This window comes from Triturus cristatus, chromosome 10 (genome assembly GCF_964204655.1).
Source record: "Triturus cristatus chromosome 10, aTriCri1.1, whole genome shotgun sequence".
NCBI classification, from domain to species: Eukaryota; Metazoa; Chordata; class Amphibia; order Caudata; family Salamandridae; genus Triturus; species Triturus cristatus.
Genome location: NC_140593.1, coordinates 1038684252 through 1038702419, shown reverse-complemented (window position 1 = coordinate 1038702419; position 18168 = coordinate 1038684252). Strand labels below are relative to the sequence as shown.

The following is an 18168-nucleotide window of genomic DNA, read 5'->3' as shown; positions in this document are numbered from 1 at the left end:
AATATATATATACATATATATATACATATATATATACATATATATATACATCCTTGCAAAACGGAGTTCCAACTGTGCTCTCAGGTCAGGGAAAAAGACACCACACCGTCCAAGTTGCTTCAAGGGGGTTTATTACTTCATAAACCCAACGTGACGCGTTTCACCCTCAACGGGCTTGCTCACACACCGTTATGCTCCCGGACCATCGTATACATACATTATTCGTACAACCATGGACATTGAAAGAGGACTATCGCAAAGGTTTTACAGCGCCATTTTGGAACAGTGAATTTTTAACAAATAACAATACTTTATGGGCGCCATTACACAACGGTAATATCAACTCGTATACTGTAGCAGAGCCCACTTTGCAATTTGCTCGTTTTTAAATGTTTTTAGATGGAAAATCCGTGACTCGCTCCTAGTGAGCTTGATTACTCTCTGTGTTTAAATACCGTTCCGTATTACCATGTTGTTACTCGCTTCTAGTGAGCTTGGTTCTAGGGCGTAGTTAGCTGGCTTATACAGACATGTTGAACAAATGTTGGATGAACATTAGTGGCACCCTCGGGACTGCATTGCGCCGTGTGGTTGATTTTCGCAATTGCTCTCTGTGATTGGGTGGCATCACGCATTGTAATGTCGTATGCCATATTAGGAGCGCGTCTATGATTGGTCGCAATCTGTTTTGCTCCTTGGTGGTGCAACATATTCCCAAGTGGCTACCGATCATGTTAGTGATGTGTATATAGTTGTTGCCGGGACATTTGGCTATACTGTACTGCCACCCAAACGTCAGTTAAAACTTGTGTTGCTGGGTGTCCTTGTATATTGCTAATTAAACGCTCCATCCCTTGTGCCACAGATCTTACTGATGTATAACTAGACAGCCTATCACACCTGCCCCGTCCAGCTGTGTCGGTTACCTTACATTGTCTTTATTAAGCCCAGAAAAAGTTAATTGCATTGAATTGTATAGTAACATATTGGTCCGTTGGTGCATCCTTAACCAAAATCAAATAAATTCATGGAAAATCTATCGCGTTATGCGGATCATTTCCTCAGGGAGTTTGTAATCACTCTCCCGTCATATGTCAAGGACACAAAAGACTTCTTGGCTAAAATACGTGACGTTAAATGGGAAGATGATTTCTTACTGATAACCATGGATGTCAATTCCCTCTACACTGTCATCAATCATGAACAAGGAACAGAAGCATGCGAAAGATTTCTCAAACGCAGACACATTAGATTTAAAGAGCACACTCTGATGATACTTGAAATTATCAAATTTTGTCTGAAAAACAACTTCTTTATGTTTGATAATGTAATCTATAAACAATCCCTCGGTACGGCGATGGGGACCAGCTTTGCGCCGAGCTTTGCCAATCTCTTTATGGGAGCATGGGAGGAGGACATCAGGAAGGAAGCCAGTCTACAGCATGATTTCACTAAAGTAAAACTCTGGTTACGTTATATTGACGACTTGTTTGTAATCTGGAAAGGCAGCAAACAAGAAGCCAATAACTTTATCACCAGACTCAACCAGAACAACAACAATCTAACACTCACACATACTACAAGCAATGTGAGGGTTGAGTACCTTGATACATGTGTAGAAATTGAGAACAACAAATTAACAACTATTTTGTTTCGCAAACCTACAGCAGGGAATACGCTTTTACACGCTCTCAGCAGTCACCCTAACACACTCAAATGGAGCATCCCCTACGGGGAACTGCTCCGAGCAAAGAGAAATTGTAGCACAGAGGAAGGTTTCCTAAAAGAACAAAGAACTATGACACAAAGATTTAAAGAAAGAGGATATCCCATGTGGGTTCTCAAAATGGCGATGGACAGGGTTAAAACGATTGACAGAGGTGCAATCCTTGACCCCTCCCCTGAGTCCAATTTAACCATAAATGATGAGAATGCAGAAACCAGGCTGATTCTCACATATAACGGCCACTCAGATAAAATCAAGAAAATGATCTCCCGGAACTGGAAGCTCCTCAAAGGAGATCCTGTCATAGGCAAGATGATACCCAAACATCCCTCAATAAGTTACAGGAAAGGACGTAGCTTAAAAGACATGCTTGTACATAGTGATTTACCTAGCATGGAAAGAAGCAATACTATTGATCTACAAGGCTTCTATCCCTGTGGACACTGCAAGGCATGCGGCAACAGCCGCTTACGCAAGGAGTTTTGGAACGGTAGTACAAACAGTATGATTCCCATTAAACAGTTCCTCACTTGTAGTAGTACCAACGTTGTCTATGTGCTTGAATGCCCTTGCCAACTGAGCTACGTAGGAAGCACAACACACATGGCTAAGAAACGGGTCCTCGAGCACATGAGGGCAATTACAAATAAGGACCAACAGTACCCCATTGCTCGACACTTTGAGGCAAAACATTTTTCAGATTATACTAAACTGTCCTATTATGTAATTGAAAGAATCGTACCCAATAAGAGAGGAGGTAATAGTACTCTTAAATTGAGACAACGCGAATCACGTCACATAATTGGGATGGGGACCAAATATCCTAACGGCCATAATATTGATGAGGAGATGGCAATACACCTACATGGGGACTAAAGGGATAGCAATTTTCCATCCACAAATAAGACACTGATCACACGTAAGAACAGAATGGATACTCCTAGGAGGGTGATCCATGAGGGAGGTTGTATTGAGGCCCAGCTAGGACAACGTCGAATGGTTTATATAACTAATGTTTTATATTTTGATTGTCTGTTGAACGTCTTTTGTAGTTGGAGTCAACTGACCCTGTGTTTCTCTTTTACAGGAAGAAAGGAAGGGACTATGTCTCGGGCCTGCGACACAGGATCCCTACCCTTTTCTTCCCATGCTGCTCTCCAGTGGACAGATAAGACCAATTCTATTTTAACTTGATTATTGGGATACTTTTGAATTTATTTGATTTTGGTTAAGGATGCACCAACGGACCAATATGTTACTATACAATTCAATGCAATTAACTTTTTCTGGGCTTAATAAAGACAATGTAAGGTAACCGACACAGCTGGACGGGGCAGGTGTGATAGGCTGTCTAGTTATACATCAGTAAGATCTGTGGCACAAGGGATGGAGCGTTTAATTAGCAATATACAAGGACACCCAGCAACACAAGTTTTAACTGACGTTTGGGTGGCAGTACAGTATAGCCAAATGTCCCGGCAACAACTATATACACATCACTAACATGATCGGTAGCCACTTTGGGAATATGTTGCACCACCAAGGAGCAAAACAGATTGCGACCAATCATAGACGCGCTCCTAATATGGCATACGACATTACAATGCGTGATGCCACCCAATCACAGAGAGCAATTGCGAAAATCAACCACACGGCGCAATGCAGTCCCGAGGGTGCCACTAATGTTCATCCAACATTTGTTCAACATGTCTGTATAAGCCAGCTAACTACGCCCTAGAACCAAGCTCACTAGAAGCGAGTAACAACATGGTAATACGGAACGGTATTTAAACACAGAGAGTAATCAAGCTCACTAGGAGCGAGTCACGGATTTTCCATCTAAAAACATTTAAAAACGAGCAAATTGCAAAGTGGGCTCTGCTACAGTATACGAGTTGATATTACCGTTGTGTAATGGCGCCCATAAAGTATTGTTATTTGTTAAAAATTCACTGTTCCAAAATGGCGCTGTAAAACCTTTGCGATAGTCCTCTTTCAATGTCCATGGTTGTACGAATAATGTATGTATACGATGGTCCGGGAGCATAACGGTGTGTGAGCAAGCCCGTTGAGGGTGAAACGCGTCACGTTGGGCTTATGAAGTAATAAACCCCCTTGAAGCAACTTGGACGGTGTGGTGTCTTTTTCCCTGACCTGAGAGCACAGTTGGAACTCCGTTTTGCAAGGATTTAATTACCGGGTTACTCCACCGGCGCTGTGCCACCCCTCGGAGGGCTACGCTTTCCGACAGGAGTGCATCGTTATTGGATATATATATACATATCTATATATATATATTCACTGAAAAAACCATAGGTTTCACACATGTTATAGTTAGCTGGAAATGTTACTGATAAAAAACCAATGAAATTCCCCCGTTATAGTTACTGTAGGCAACTATAACTCACGCGACCGCAATCCTCTGCTGATGCTAATACTGTATTTAGACACTTATTTGCCCATGTCTTCTTCCATTAAATTTTAGCTATACATATATTACAAATTTTTTTTTTTCATAAAGACACATATGTCATCAGCAGAGGATTACGGTCGCGTGAGTTATAGTTGCCTACAGTAACTATAACGGGGGAATTTCATTGGTTTTTTATCAGTAAAATTTCCAGCTAACTATAACATGTGTGAAACCTATGGTTTTTTCAGTGAATTAGCAAGGTTTTTTAAATGCTAATTCCTAACTATAACGTGTGTGAAACCTATGGTTTTTTCAGTGAATTTGTACGGTTTTTTAAATGCTAAGTTACTTTACGCCATTCGTGGCGTGCGCACCCACTTAACGCAGTTCGTTCCGTGCGCGGTAAACTCTTAAATCTGCTTTTCATTTATTTATTTTTATTTTTTTTACCGTACGCTTACCGTAAGCTTACCGTACGCGTACCCCGTGATTTTTTTTAAAATCAATAAATGTTTTTTTTGTACTTTTCTGTCCTTCTTTGACCCCCTTACAAATGTTAGGGGGTCTGTAACTCTCCTCATTGCCCCCTTTCCTTGTTTTCACTCTTTTTTTTCAGAGTGAAATACACAAAATGGCGGCCGCCGCTTCCTGGTTTCGGCCGATTCGAATGTTTACTAAGATCTAAGAGCCAATCAGAATCGCGCTCGCGCACGCCACCGTACGCTTACCGTAAGCGTACGGTAAGCGTACCGTAAGCGGGCTCAGATATATATATTGATTTAAAGGCTATTTTCTCAGAATCTACTGAACAGATTTACACCAAACCTACAAAAGGCACTTCCTTGACCTAGGGACTACCTCTCTGCCAAATTTTGAGTAATTCTGTTCAGCCGTTCGGGCTGTAGCTCGTTCTAAAGGTCCTATGGAAAAATGCATGGGAAAAACGCGTTTTGGGACCCCCCTTTTATCTCAGCCCCCGCTTGACGGATCCCCCCGAGACTTTCAGGGTAGGAGCGGAGCGTAGCGCCCCACCTATTTTGAGAAATTCGCGAGGATTCGTCGACCGGCGCCAAAGTTATTCAAAATAGAATGTTGAGGTTTTCCTATGGAAACGTGGTCCTAACTATAACTACCTACTGGCGACCGCCAGTAGGTAATATATATATATATATATATATATATATATATATATATATATATATATATATATATATATATGTATACTTACCTGTATAATTACGATATTTTGTCCACCATACTTTGCAGCCTATATGTTTGTACTTTATGTAGTAGCTATATGAAACAAATATTTTTGCCACAATAATTTTATATCATGCTATTTCTGTGTTGCAATATTTTAACCTTGATATGATGTCAAAGAAGACTCACAGGTGCTGTTACAGACTGGCTAACCCTACAGCCAAGGGTAAACTGTTTTTGATTGGGATTTTTTGTATGATATACTTAAGTCAAATACTTGCTTCATTGGAGAGCTCACCACCTTTGGGAGAAGGTAAGAAGTAGCCACTCCATTGACCATAACATCTACTTCTCAGTGTGCAGGCTGTAATGGGATCAATTACCTACGTCCTTGGAATCCTTTAAATGCCCATTTTGAGTCCTTTTTACGGGGTTCATGATGTGGTTGAACTGGCAGTGGCTGGGGGTTTGTGCCAGCGAGATAAGAATGGAATAAGTTTCACAATTAGCCATGTAAACCATAAGCCACTTAGAGAGAAAACAAATAAAATTGAATGCTTGGGAAAGTAAGATTGGAGCTTAAATAACTTACCATTGTTGCAAACAAACTACAAATGTAAACATGGAGTTAGAGCACAAAATTCCCTTAAATACCTTGAAATTTACCATATAAGCACACACCAAAAGGAACAACTTGATTTTTGACTGTAGGAAAAAAAAACATTGTTAGGTAGGCATTGGATTATTTTGCATTTCAAAGGCAGAAGAAAATTCTGTCAGAAGGAGTTCAAGAAATAAAAGAGTTTACAACGAAAGTGTTCATTAAGCTCATTTTTCTTTGGGAAACTCATGACTAAAGTGCTCTTGCTTACACAGCAAGAATGCGACGAGTAGCAGAACCCTTCATATATACATTAAACATTTACATACATTTTATATTCTCTAAAACATAAAAAATAGCGCAGAAGATTTCCGTTCCGAAACGGGAGACTGCAGTTTGTCGACATAATTTGAAACGGGGTTGCTTTTAAACAGTGTCCCAGGAAGTCTGAGTGTTATGAAGACCCAAAATTTCTACAAAAAAATGTGCAAGTTTGGGAAAATCCCTTGTTCTTTTAAACCTGAGTCGAGCTGCCACGTGCAGTCTTTTCGGTGGTTCCAATCAAACGTCAGCGGGCACTCCCAACAGGAAACAGCTCATTGGAGGAAAACACGGGGGCTCAATACACAAACGATTCCCTGGCCTCATACGTTTCTTTTTTTCATGTTGTTTTTATTTTTAAAATCAAAATAATTAAAACTACATTTCCACCCTGGCAGTCCTACTCACTGTGATGCTGCCAGCAGCATGGAGTATTTCACTCTTAAGCGACAGTCAAAACTGAGAATTCCACTGTGTTGCTAGGCAACATCTACATTGTGACCTTCACAAAGGTATTAAGTAAATTTAATGTATATGTTTATATATATATAAATATATACATACATACATGCATAATGCATATATCAGAATATTTATATATCGGGCATTTGCAAACATTTGCAGTTTTGTCAATGAGTTGTGCATCGGTATGTACACATACACACAAATGAATATGTATAGCTGTATACACACACACATATATATATATATATATATATACACACATATACATATATCATTTTGTATATATATATATCAGTAGCGGTCAGTGGAGGGAGTTCAGTGGGACAGTGAGGCGGGGCGGGGAAATGTAAACACCGGAATATAAATGAACGGAGGTAAGTACACATTTAAATAAATAAAACAAATTTCGTTGCGCGCGCTGCATCACAAAGGAATTTGTTTTATTTATTTAAATGTGTACTTACCTCCGTTCATCCATATTCCGGGGTTTACATTTCCCCACCCTGCCCCTTCCCCGCCCCGCCTCACTGCCCCACCGAACTCCCTCCACAGACCACTACTGATATATATGTATATATACACATATGCACACATACATACATACCTAAAACCTTCACATTTTGTCACTGTTTATTCATCCATTTGTTTAACAAACACATTTTCATTGCACTCAAAGAATAAAGTTTGCTCTTGGATGAATGAACAATGACATGGAAGACTGAAGACTGATTTGTATACCATTTTGCTTACTACAAAGCGGCCAGTTAAATGCAACTTGCACATGAAATGTGCACCACTTGGATGAGTCAATGAAACGCAGTCATGACGTTGTGGAATTTTGCAACAAAAAAAAATATATAGTATATGTATACATACATATATATATATATATATATATATATATATATATATATATATATATATATATATATATATATATATATATATATATATATATATATATATATATTTGTACGTCTTTGGGATTTGGTAACATATTTTTTTACCTTTAGTCCATACTTGGAAAGTGGGGTTTGGTGTTTGCATGTTCAACTAAACAAGGCAATCGATATTGTGAAGACAATATTACCAAAAACAAATTCAATTAAGAGCTTATGAGCTTCTGAGTCACCCATCTTTAAACAATGCTCCCATATGTCATTTTCTGGAAACAGGTTCAACAATCATATTTTTTAACATGTCTACTGATGTGAAAAACGGATTTTATCTGACATTACTGAAGATATTGTTATTGTACTTTACTCTCATGGCCACTTCCACATTATCTTATAGTCTTAAAAAACATTTTCCTTGCATCCTTGTATTATTATATGCATCTGAAATTAATGTTACTGGATTTTTTCCCTGTTGTAACTGTTTCTCAATTGTTTTGCAAAATTCAATGTGAAGGAAAATACTCATATCTACATAGTAATCTTTGAATTTAAAAAATATAAAAATTTGAAGTTTTGTGAAGTTTAAGGCATGGCTCCCAAAATTATAGGGCAATATGGTAGGCTAATGTGTAGTATGAAGGCAGAGTGTAAAATGCTATTTATTACCATTGTTGAGAGAGTGGACCGCTCAGAATAATAAGAATGGTAGCCTCGAGTGGGTCATTATGCCTCTTCCCTTCCTGAACAACGCTAATAAATATCATGTCACACTCGTTGCGTCTGCATATATGGTTTAAGCCATACCGGTATGCTGGTTACTTGTGTGTGCAAGTTGTAAGAAAAAGACATTAAACCAGAACCAGAACGCAAGGTGTTAAATCCTTGCATTGAGGGAAAATCACATAGAATGAGTGCCAAGACTATTAGCAGAGTGGTTTTCCTCTGTCAAGTCATTTTAACATGAGTTCTGTCAGATAGTAAGCAGTGTTTTCTCATGTCATTTTCAGTATACTGCATAATGTAAAATTGAATTTGACCTTCAGACGTTAGTAATAAATGTGTGAATGTGCACTTATCAGTACACTTGCTCGAAATAGTGTGTATCGGGCAACAATTATTTTCACTATATATACATATATATATATATATGAAAACAAAAAACACTTTTCCTATGGAAACTAGGTCCTAACTATAACTACCTACTGGCGACTACCAGTAGGTAATATTCTTACAGGAACATGGACGTTACAAAGATGCAAGGAAATGTGCTTGTCTAAGACTCAAGACTATGTCCTTCTCAAACCCTTCAAATGTGTTTGTCAGGAGAAGCATTCTGGAGACGTTGTGTGGCTATCTTGAGTTGTGCTTGTCGTTGCTGGTCAAGAGTTTCCGAAGCTCAGCTTGGTGACAGTGTCCTTCTACTTCAGCCTGATGGCAGATGAGCAGATACTGACACTTGATCACAACCTTTGAAAAATGTGCTTCTCTTTCTGACTGCATCATCTCACTTTTTCTGTGTAACCAATCCATATCATTGTTTTCAATTTACACCAGAATAATGGAACATTATCCAGCATTATCTGCGCGTATTTCAGTTAATTTCCTTAGTGCTTATTCTCTTTAAACTAGTGTGAAAAAATAATGAGCACTTTGCTAAAGTCGCAAAAAAAGTCTCCAATTTTCTACATGTTGAATTACTATTTTAATTCTTTCTCTGTCAAGCTTGAAAAAAACATTTCCGCTTCCACTGGATGAAATTCTCTGCATGCAAGAAGCCTGCCATGAACTAATCCAGTGAGTGATCATTTTGAATGAGTTTTCCTCCAGTTTCAAATAACTTTTGTTAGCAAATGGTAGTTCAAGCACCCGAACAGATTGAAACCTCTTTATTTGACTGACCTTTCTGTTGTTATTGCAAAGAACCTATTTCTAAATAACAAAATAAATAGAACATTTCTATGGCACTTGCATTGTTCTGCATAATTGTATGGGTTCCTTTTTGGGCGAGGGAAAAAGGGATAACCAAAATAAACAAATTAGACTGGTCAACAGAGGTCATATTTCCGACTCTCTTCTGTATGACCTCTGGTCTAATGCTATTGTTGCCTGAAGTCTGTCAAATTCATGTCTGCTGTCAGGACTCAAATTTCCCATACCCCTACTATCTTCATCCTCATCATCGTCATCCTCATCACGGCTCATAAAAGCCAGTTCATTCTCGTAGCAGAAGGTGTTGTTGCTCGGAAGCAAAAACTTATTCTCCACCATCTCCTTCGCACTGCACCGCGGAGTTGATGGAACCTCATAGGTTTTGTGGAAATGAGAGTAGTCTACTTTGTATTGGTTCTTCTCCTCAAATAGGACAGGCTCGAAGCGGTGGCCCCACAAAATTTCATTGGCCAAGTATGAGCTTCGGGCTTGTGCTGTCATGGCTGTCGCTTCCACCATCCCTTCAAGAATAACCACAATTTCAAAATCGGCTGATTCCAAGTCCTGCTGGCTAATCCCAAACAGTGGACTTTCTTCATCAATTTCATGAAGAATTGTTATTGGAGATACCAAGAAAATACGGTCTAAGCCTTTATCAAACCCAACGTTGATATCTATTTGGTCGAGTGGTATATATTCCCCTTCTTCTGTGATTCGAGGCTTAATTAGCTGAGCTCTGACATGAGCTTCAACAATGTGGCTCTTCCTAAGATTTCCGACTCTCCACATCAAGCTAAGTTTACCATCTCTCATGGCTATCACTGCATGATGGCTGAAGAGTAAAGTTTGTGCCCTTTTCTTAGGCCGAGCCATCTTTGCCATAATTGCACCAATCATAAAAGAGTCTATTATGCATCCAACAATTGACTGAAAGACCACCATGAATATAGCAATAGGGCATTCCTCTGTTACACATCGGAATCCATATCCAATCGTTGTTTGTGTTTCAATGGAAAACAAGAAAGCAGCCATAAATCCATTTACTTGAAGAACACAAGGTTTGAAGTTCTCGTCTCCAGCAGGGTTTTCTAAGTCTCCATGCATGAATGCGATTAACCAGAAAATTAGGCCGAAAAGCAACCAGGATATCAAGAAGGCCAGTGTAAATATCATTAGCATGTACCTCCATCGAATGTCTACGCAAGTCGTGAACATATCAGCGATGTATCTCTGAGACTTGTCATCCATGTTCGTAAACTGGACATTACACTGGCCATTTTTCTTCACAAACCTGTTCCGACACTTTCTCCTGGTGTGGATCTTACCATTGCCAAAGCCGTTGACTCCTGGCATGGTGGTCAACCGAAGTCCTTCTTCTTCTGAGGATACTACACTATAAGGATTGACCCTGCCTGCACTCATCCCTGCTTGAAGCAAAGGATTGCTTCAGAAAGTGAGTTCTTTTCTGCTTCCCCTCCACTTTTGGCTCAAACGTAGTGTCGTTGCGAGGGTCCGGGAAGAAAATCTGCAACCACTCAGAGAATCTGTAATGAGAACAAAAGAAATCTGTTAGTTGTGCAGTAAATATATAATCTAAATTATATTTAACTTTTCCTAGTCAACACTTCTTTCATAACATATAGCAAAAGTATACTCCAGATTTTAGTGAGCGAGCGAGACATAAATAGAGCAGCATAACAAACTGAATTAACTGGTAGACTAGGAGTTATTATTCCAATACTTTTATCATTGCATATGATAAATAATTACTGAACTTCGCAGAAGCCATTGTCCATTCAATAGCATCTTACGAGTTAGCATAAAAAACAATCATTAAATATACATGATAGCATTAATTCAAACCAGGTCTATGGAGCAGGTAAAATGATAGGAAAGATCCTATATATACCTTGTCTGCACATTGGAATGTATACAAAATAAAGCACTTAATTTGTGCATTTCCATATCTTTTCCATGTGAAACATCTGTTGTATTTAAGATTAACAATAGATTGGATTTATATTGTAAAGGATGACGCACCTATTTGCACAATTTTTCAATTTTTTCCATATTTTTCCTGTCCTTGCATACTTACCTGGTGGGCATCTCTGTGATGAAAGTGCATTTACTACAGATATAATCTACACATTTAGGGGTTCATTACGATTGCGGTCGGACAAGCATCTGACCGCCTTAGTTGTGGGATTGGGACCAGCCGACAAGTAGTCAGTGGTCCCAACCACCAGATTAGGATGCGACCGCAGTGTAGACGGTTGGAAATATCCCTTTTCAACTGTGGCTTGTGCTGCAGTGAGAAAAAGTGCCGCAGCACAAGCCGCAGTTGAAAAAGGGATGTTTTTAAACATCCATGCACTGTGCTGCCTGGCACACGGTGCATGGATGTTTGCAGGGACACCACATGGTCCGCCCTGGCCACATAGCTGAGGCCGAGGGGGGACAGGTATTTGAATGCAATTAATTATTAATTGCAGAGTATCATCTTATTTTTTATTTTTTAGTACAATTGTTATGATACAGTGCTCACAAAAAAAGTGAAAACTTACTTTAGTGAGTGAAAACATTGAAACATGCATCCAGTTAAACAGCAAGATAATAAGCTCCTTAGGAATAAAAAATTATATAATAAAATAAGGAGTTAGGTTGTTCTATGGTCGACGGCGTTTCGATCTCAATTAGTTTAGATTATCATCAGGACAGGTGTGTGAGCACCTAGTATCTATAAGATTAAAAACAAAAATTGTTGGGTTCAGAATGCAGAACCCCAATTGCCTGCTTAATTATACAATGATTAATATAAAGAAAAAAATAAATGTAATGAGGGCCTTAATGTTCTAAGGTTTAAGGCCAATCCTCCTACAAATAATTGTATTAGTGGCTCAATTCCTTATTTTAATCATCTCTCTTTTGTATCATAATTTTGCTGTATTTACGTCCCATGTAACAATGTGACAATTTCTGGGGATCCCTTGCAAAGGTTGCCACTAATCGAATTACATGTATGAGGAGAGACATGATACCTTCGAACATTAAGCATGATGATACATTACAAAAAGTATTCTTTGTCCTGAAGAAATTCCAAGTTAGAAATGAAAGGTGTTGGCTGTGCTTGTCTTTTTGTATAATGGAGAAATTGGAAGAAAAATAAAGAATCTTTTTGTAAACTTTTCTAAAGTTGTAAGTAAGATACTTTTTTTCTCTTCCACGAGTTGAACTAAACATCTAGACTTAGGGCCTTATTACAAGTTCGATGGCCCATGGACCGCCAGCCTGGCCGTGGTGGTCCAACTGCAGTGAGCCGTCTGCCGTATTAAGAGTTGGGCAGATTGGCTTTGCGAAGACCGCGGCTAGACCGCTGGCACCACCAGCACACCGCCGGGGTCGCAGTGGGGGAAGGCAGCCTCTATTGGACAGTACAGAGGCGCAACACTGCTGTCCATATTACAAGTGGACTTCCCGACGAGCTGACCGCGGCGGTCGGACCACCGCCCAAAGTTTGGCGAAAATTAAAGATTTGGGATGCACACTCACCCCTTTTCAGTTCTTTCCAGCAGATTTTGATGTGGATCCTCTTCTCCAGCCCCCCCCCCCCTACTCAGGAGCATCTTCACCCCGAGGAATACGACCCCGTCTTTGGCGAAATACAGGTAAGTGCTTTGGTACCATGTACCCATTACCAGGACGGCCCACATATGGTTCGGACTCTGGCAAAGGATAGGTGGCATTTTTCCACAGATATCATGCATATGTGTGCATTTGACACATAAGAAGTTGGAATGTACACACAGGCATCAATATATATGGAAATAGATTTCCCACCGTTACAAGACCGCCACAGCCACACCACCGGCCCCTCTGTAAACTCGTAAGACAGCGGTCAGAAGGCCACAGGCACAACGGTCTTTAAGCAGACGAGGTCCTTCGGTGGTCTGACCGCCAAACTCGCAATAAAGCCCTTAGAAACTAAGCCAAGAAGACATGAAGAGGAAAACTTGAACAGTGTTACAAGGATTCATGGACAGGGGATCTGATAAACATGGGCTATGGAATATTGAAAAATATCTCTGGCCCAGGAAAACTTGAATATGGATCCTGGAACAGAGACACAAGAATAGGCACAGATGCTGGGAGCATAACGCACTTGCACAAAACGTTTTTGCTACCAGGACAGGGATGCACAGATACCGAAACAAGAAACTGAGACAAGAAACCATGTTGAACAGGACTGAAAGACACTGCCCCACCCTAGACACTTGAATAATATAAGGGATAAAGGACCCCCTGCCATACATTATAAGGAGTTCCATGACCATAAAGAGGAGCGAGGCCGAAGGCCAAGTTCCTTTCGAAGGTTATGGAACTCCAAGGTGACTTGCAAAATCCTTTTCATGTACGCCAGGGGGTACTTTATCCCATATAATACACCATCACCTTTCCCAAAAACCAGTTACAACCTTGCTGTGTAGCTCTTTCATATGAAAAAGTGAGCATGTTTGCAAACATGAAGAATAAAAATAAAACCTCTAGTGCAAAAATAAACACATCAAAGACCTGTAAGATATTTGTTGCAAACAGATATTAGAAAAAGTTCAATCCAAATCATTTTTTTTTTTAAAGCTGTAGTAGCTCGGAATGTGTAGAAACATACAGAAAGATTCTAGCTTTTCTCTATATAAAGAGTGCAAAAAATAAACATATTCTCTCTGCTTGTCACTGTAAGCTATTAAAATAGAGCAGAAGCAAGAAAAGCACCATTCTGTTTTTATTGCTTTAAACAGCTGCTTCAATTTTGCTCCATGATCTGACCAACCTTTCACATTGACTGCTGGCTCAGGCAGCAAGCTTAGTGATGTCAGAACTTGACTGCTATAACTTATAATAGTTGAGTTTTGACGTCTTTTGTTTATAATCGGCAACTGAGTGCTTCACTAGTCATCCATTAGAAAGAAATTAGAGACTTGCATTTATACAGGGATCACAGTATCTCATGTATTATAACACAGAGATAAATTGCTCCGCAAACTAACGTAAACCATGCATCACTCCAGGTCAATAATCTGAGCACTGGATTAAGTGTGTTACAAATAGCACTATTAACGCAAAATAGCAAGCACAAACCTACAGGCTCAAAACACACACTTTTTTCACACCTTCTTTATATGGGCAGAGAATAATTTTGTGCTTGTGAATTCCACCATTTGATTCACAGAATCAAGTATTATGAAGTTTTAGCACATACAACGGTGGAAAATCAACTAGTATGGTGTTTTTTTCCAGAAGTGTAAATTTAGGTTTTGAGGCGGTCAGATAGGGTTTCCGGGTGTGTCACCGCGGATAAATAGTTGACCAGCCACATAATTGTGAGTCTGCCAGTAATCACATCATTTGAGGACAATTGTTTCTGCTAAAGAAGGGAGCAAGTGCCTTTCTAGCAAGGGAAATGGCAGAGAAAAGCCTGTATATAAGTTGAGGCAATTTGTCTATAGTAGGCAGCAAGTATATTATTTTGTTCATCTGTATGATTTCAATTGTTGAATACAATCTTTGCAACAGCAAAATGTGTTCTAATGCACTCATACAAACTATAGAAAAGTCATGCTTTTTGCCCTGATCGCCCTCATTTTTTAACTGAGAATGATGGTTACTGACTCCGAGAGTGCCCTGGGCTCTCCTAACTAGACACAGGGCCAGTGCTCTGTCCTTACAAAGTATATGGTAATTGGTGTACTTACAAGTGGCTAAGACAACCTACCCATAAGTCCCTAGTATGTAGTAGGGCATGTAGGTTTAGAGACCCCAGTAGACTTAATGCACTTAAAGGTGCACTGCTGTGGTGTCTGGTGTCATTTTTAAACCAGCCCTGCCTTGCAGGTTAGTTTTAAAATAAAACTGTGCCCACATTTGACTTTGGAATTAAAAGTACTTCCAAAGTCCAAAACTATTGTTTTATTACATATAGGTCACCTTTAAGGTCTGCCCTAGGTACCCCAAGAATAGGATGCCTTGTTATAAAAAACAGGGACATTATAAAATATGTTTTATATGCCCTGGTAGGGAAAACAGCCAAAGTAATTTTCCTCATTGTTGTGCTGGCAGCTCCGTAGGCCAACATGTGAAGGCTTTATTAAACTTTATTAAAGTCTAACTTTTGACAGGAGTTAGCTAGCAACATAATTCAAAGTGTCAACATAATAATTACAATAAATCCAACCACTTGCCAAGGTTGGATTTACTATACCAATTGCAGGAAAGGAATTTTAGAACTTACTTTCCTGAAGTTACCTAAAACAGCCCTGTAGCAGCCTCTTCTGATTGGCAAGCCTCTGACAGCCTGAGCCAAGCTGCTCCCTGATTAGGTTTGAAGACGCCTGGGGCTGAAAAAAAACCAGCCATTTGTTGGGAGGAGATTTGCTTCCTGCAGAAACCAGGGACAGGAAGGGGGCTGGGAAGATAAACTGGATTTCAAAGGTAGAAGCACAGTTGTCCCAGGACCCAGGCTAGTTCCCATTTCCTTGATCCCCAGCCAGATGGAATTCTCTCTAATTAGGGAAGGAAAGGCAAGGGATGCATAGGCAAATGTTAGCCATAAATGAAGCGTTGGTTTAGCAAGACCTGAACTCCAAGGAGAGACTTTCTCCATTTTGATTTTTGGAGAGATGTGCATTCTCTGACAAAAATATGCTACACTTCCCAAGACTTTATCATGGCAGGGGTTGGCTACTTGAACCCCAAAGGTTAATGGGTACCTCCTCTTGCCAGCCCAGAATGAGGAATACATATGGGAGATCTGCAGGAGCACCTCAGATCCCTGCCTGCGGTCCATAGAGCTGTACGATTCGGCTTTGACCAGCTCAGAGTCTCCGAGTGCCGGTTGGAACCGAGTCGGAAGGACCGAAGAGTTACCTAACATTGTAATCCATCATTCAGAAATGTTTCTGAGTCGGTTGGAAATGCAGGTTCCGAATCGGATTCATTCAAACCGAATGCTGTTTGGAGCCTTTCCGAATGACATCGTAATCGGCCCCTAAGTGCGAAGGTAAAATCTTGACTGAAACTTAGCACTCATTGTATCCAACCCGTATTGCATCGTGCTCAGCCTGAAACTAGGACTGTGTCCCGATCCAGTGTGACTAGATACCCGCGAGTGACGCTTTATGCTTTTTGGCAATAGAAAGCGTATTTTTAAATTTCATCTTTAAAAATTCATATTTCTGGTTCCCTACATTGGATGTTTGTCAATTTGGTGACATTCAAAAGATTAAAAACAAATTCTATCTTTAAAAATTGGTGTTGGATTTTTATTGCGTTGTGTCTTTTACTTACTTACTGTTTTGGTGAAAATAAATGTTTCACAAACCTGTTTCCTAAGTTAAGCCTGGCTGTTCGTCTGTCAAGCTACCAAGGGTTGATCAAGGAATAATTTATTGAGACTTGACTAGACGTTTTTTGTGATTGTGGTGTTATTACTAACTATAGGTACCTACCTGCACCTACTACTACACAAACTTTCCACCAAATCACATCTCACTTAATTTTGTGACTTAGAGAAATCCTTAAAATCTACGATTGCTGTAGATTTACAGCAGTTCTCCCCAGATTTCTTGTGGATCCTATAAAGATGAGCTATCTACTCCAAGTCTAAGAGGAGTAATCCAACAGAAGTAGATTTCTGACTTTTAAAAGCTGAGCTGTTAATAGGGTGGCACATTATCACTTTCTGTATGAACACAAGTATTACCTACTTTTCTTCTAATCATTAATAACTGTTCTGCCAGTTGTTTCCTCCAAATAAGATCACTAGTCCTTTAGCATATATTTCTTAATGTAAACCTTTTGATCTCAGTTCTTCTCAAGTAGCTTCTACCTGGATCCACCAGTATGTGGGAGAATGAATAGAATTCAAGGGTGTGAAGAGGAAGAAGGATTACCAATTAACTGAAAATTGGATACTCCCTGAGCACTCTAAAAGTATATGATCCACAAATACAGTATTCAATCTCCATCAATTTATTCTGTTTTCTTTAAATCAGATATTCTTCATTTGATACAGAAGAATTTTCATGTCCGTGCATCCAAAACAATCAATAAGGTATTTCTTCAGTTATAAACAATTTTCAGAGCAGCCAACACGTGTTTCGTCATGCTAAATCAAGCATCCTTGACTTCTTCAGGGCTGAAAGTCGAATGCCAAAGTAAGTAAATATTGATATCCTCCTGTATAGAACGCCTCACTCACTATCATTTCTCTCTCCCAGGAAGTTATAAAGCATTATAGTGTAATTCCCCCATTATAATTGCACAGCATTGTTGTTTCACGAACAAATATCGAATTCTGAAGATATATCCGGAGATATATCCATATATTGCCAAATCCTCACTGGACTCTGGGCTCCTTCCTCATAAGTACCCGTAAATCCACCGTTCATGACCTTCAAATAGTCTTCCGAATCTCACGTGTACGTTGTCCGACACAGGTCATAAGCCTCTCACTCGTAACTGAAAGATGGCGTTCTTACCAAATAACTGCATGCCGCCATACTGAGACTACAGTCAAGTCAAGAGCCTATTGCTCTTTATTACGTGAGGACTGTCTATCAGC

At 39.6% G+C, this 18168-nt stretch overlaps 1 protein-coding gene across 2 annotated transcripts in view; it reads right to left on the bottom strand.

Moving 5' to 3' along the window:
• Positions 1-7704: 7704 nt before the first annotated feature.
• Positions 7705-18168, bottom strand: part of LOC146796500 (ATP-sensitive inward rectifier potassium channel 12) — a 292095-nt gene continuing 281631 nt past the window's right edge. For both annotated transcript variants that reach the window (XM_085629119.1, XM_085629118.1), the window contains exon 2: positions 7705-11095. In XM_085629119.1, coding sequence (XP_085485245.1) covers positions 9678-10973 — 1296 coding nt within the window. In that variant the 5' untranslated portion in view covers positions 10974-11095 and the 3' untranslated portion in view covers positions 7705-9677. The remainder of the gene's footprint in view (positions 11096-18168) is intronic.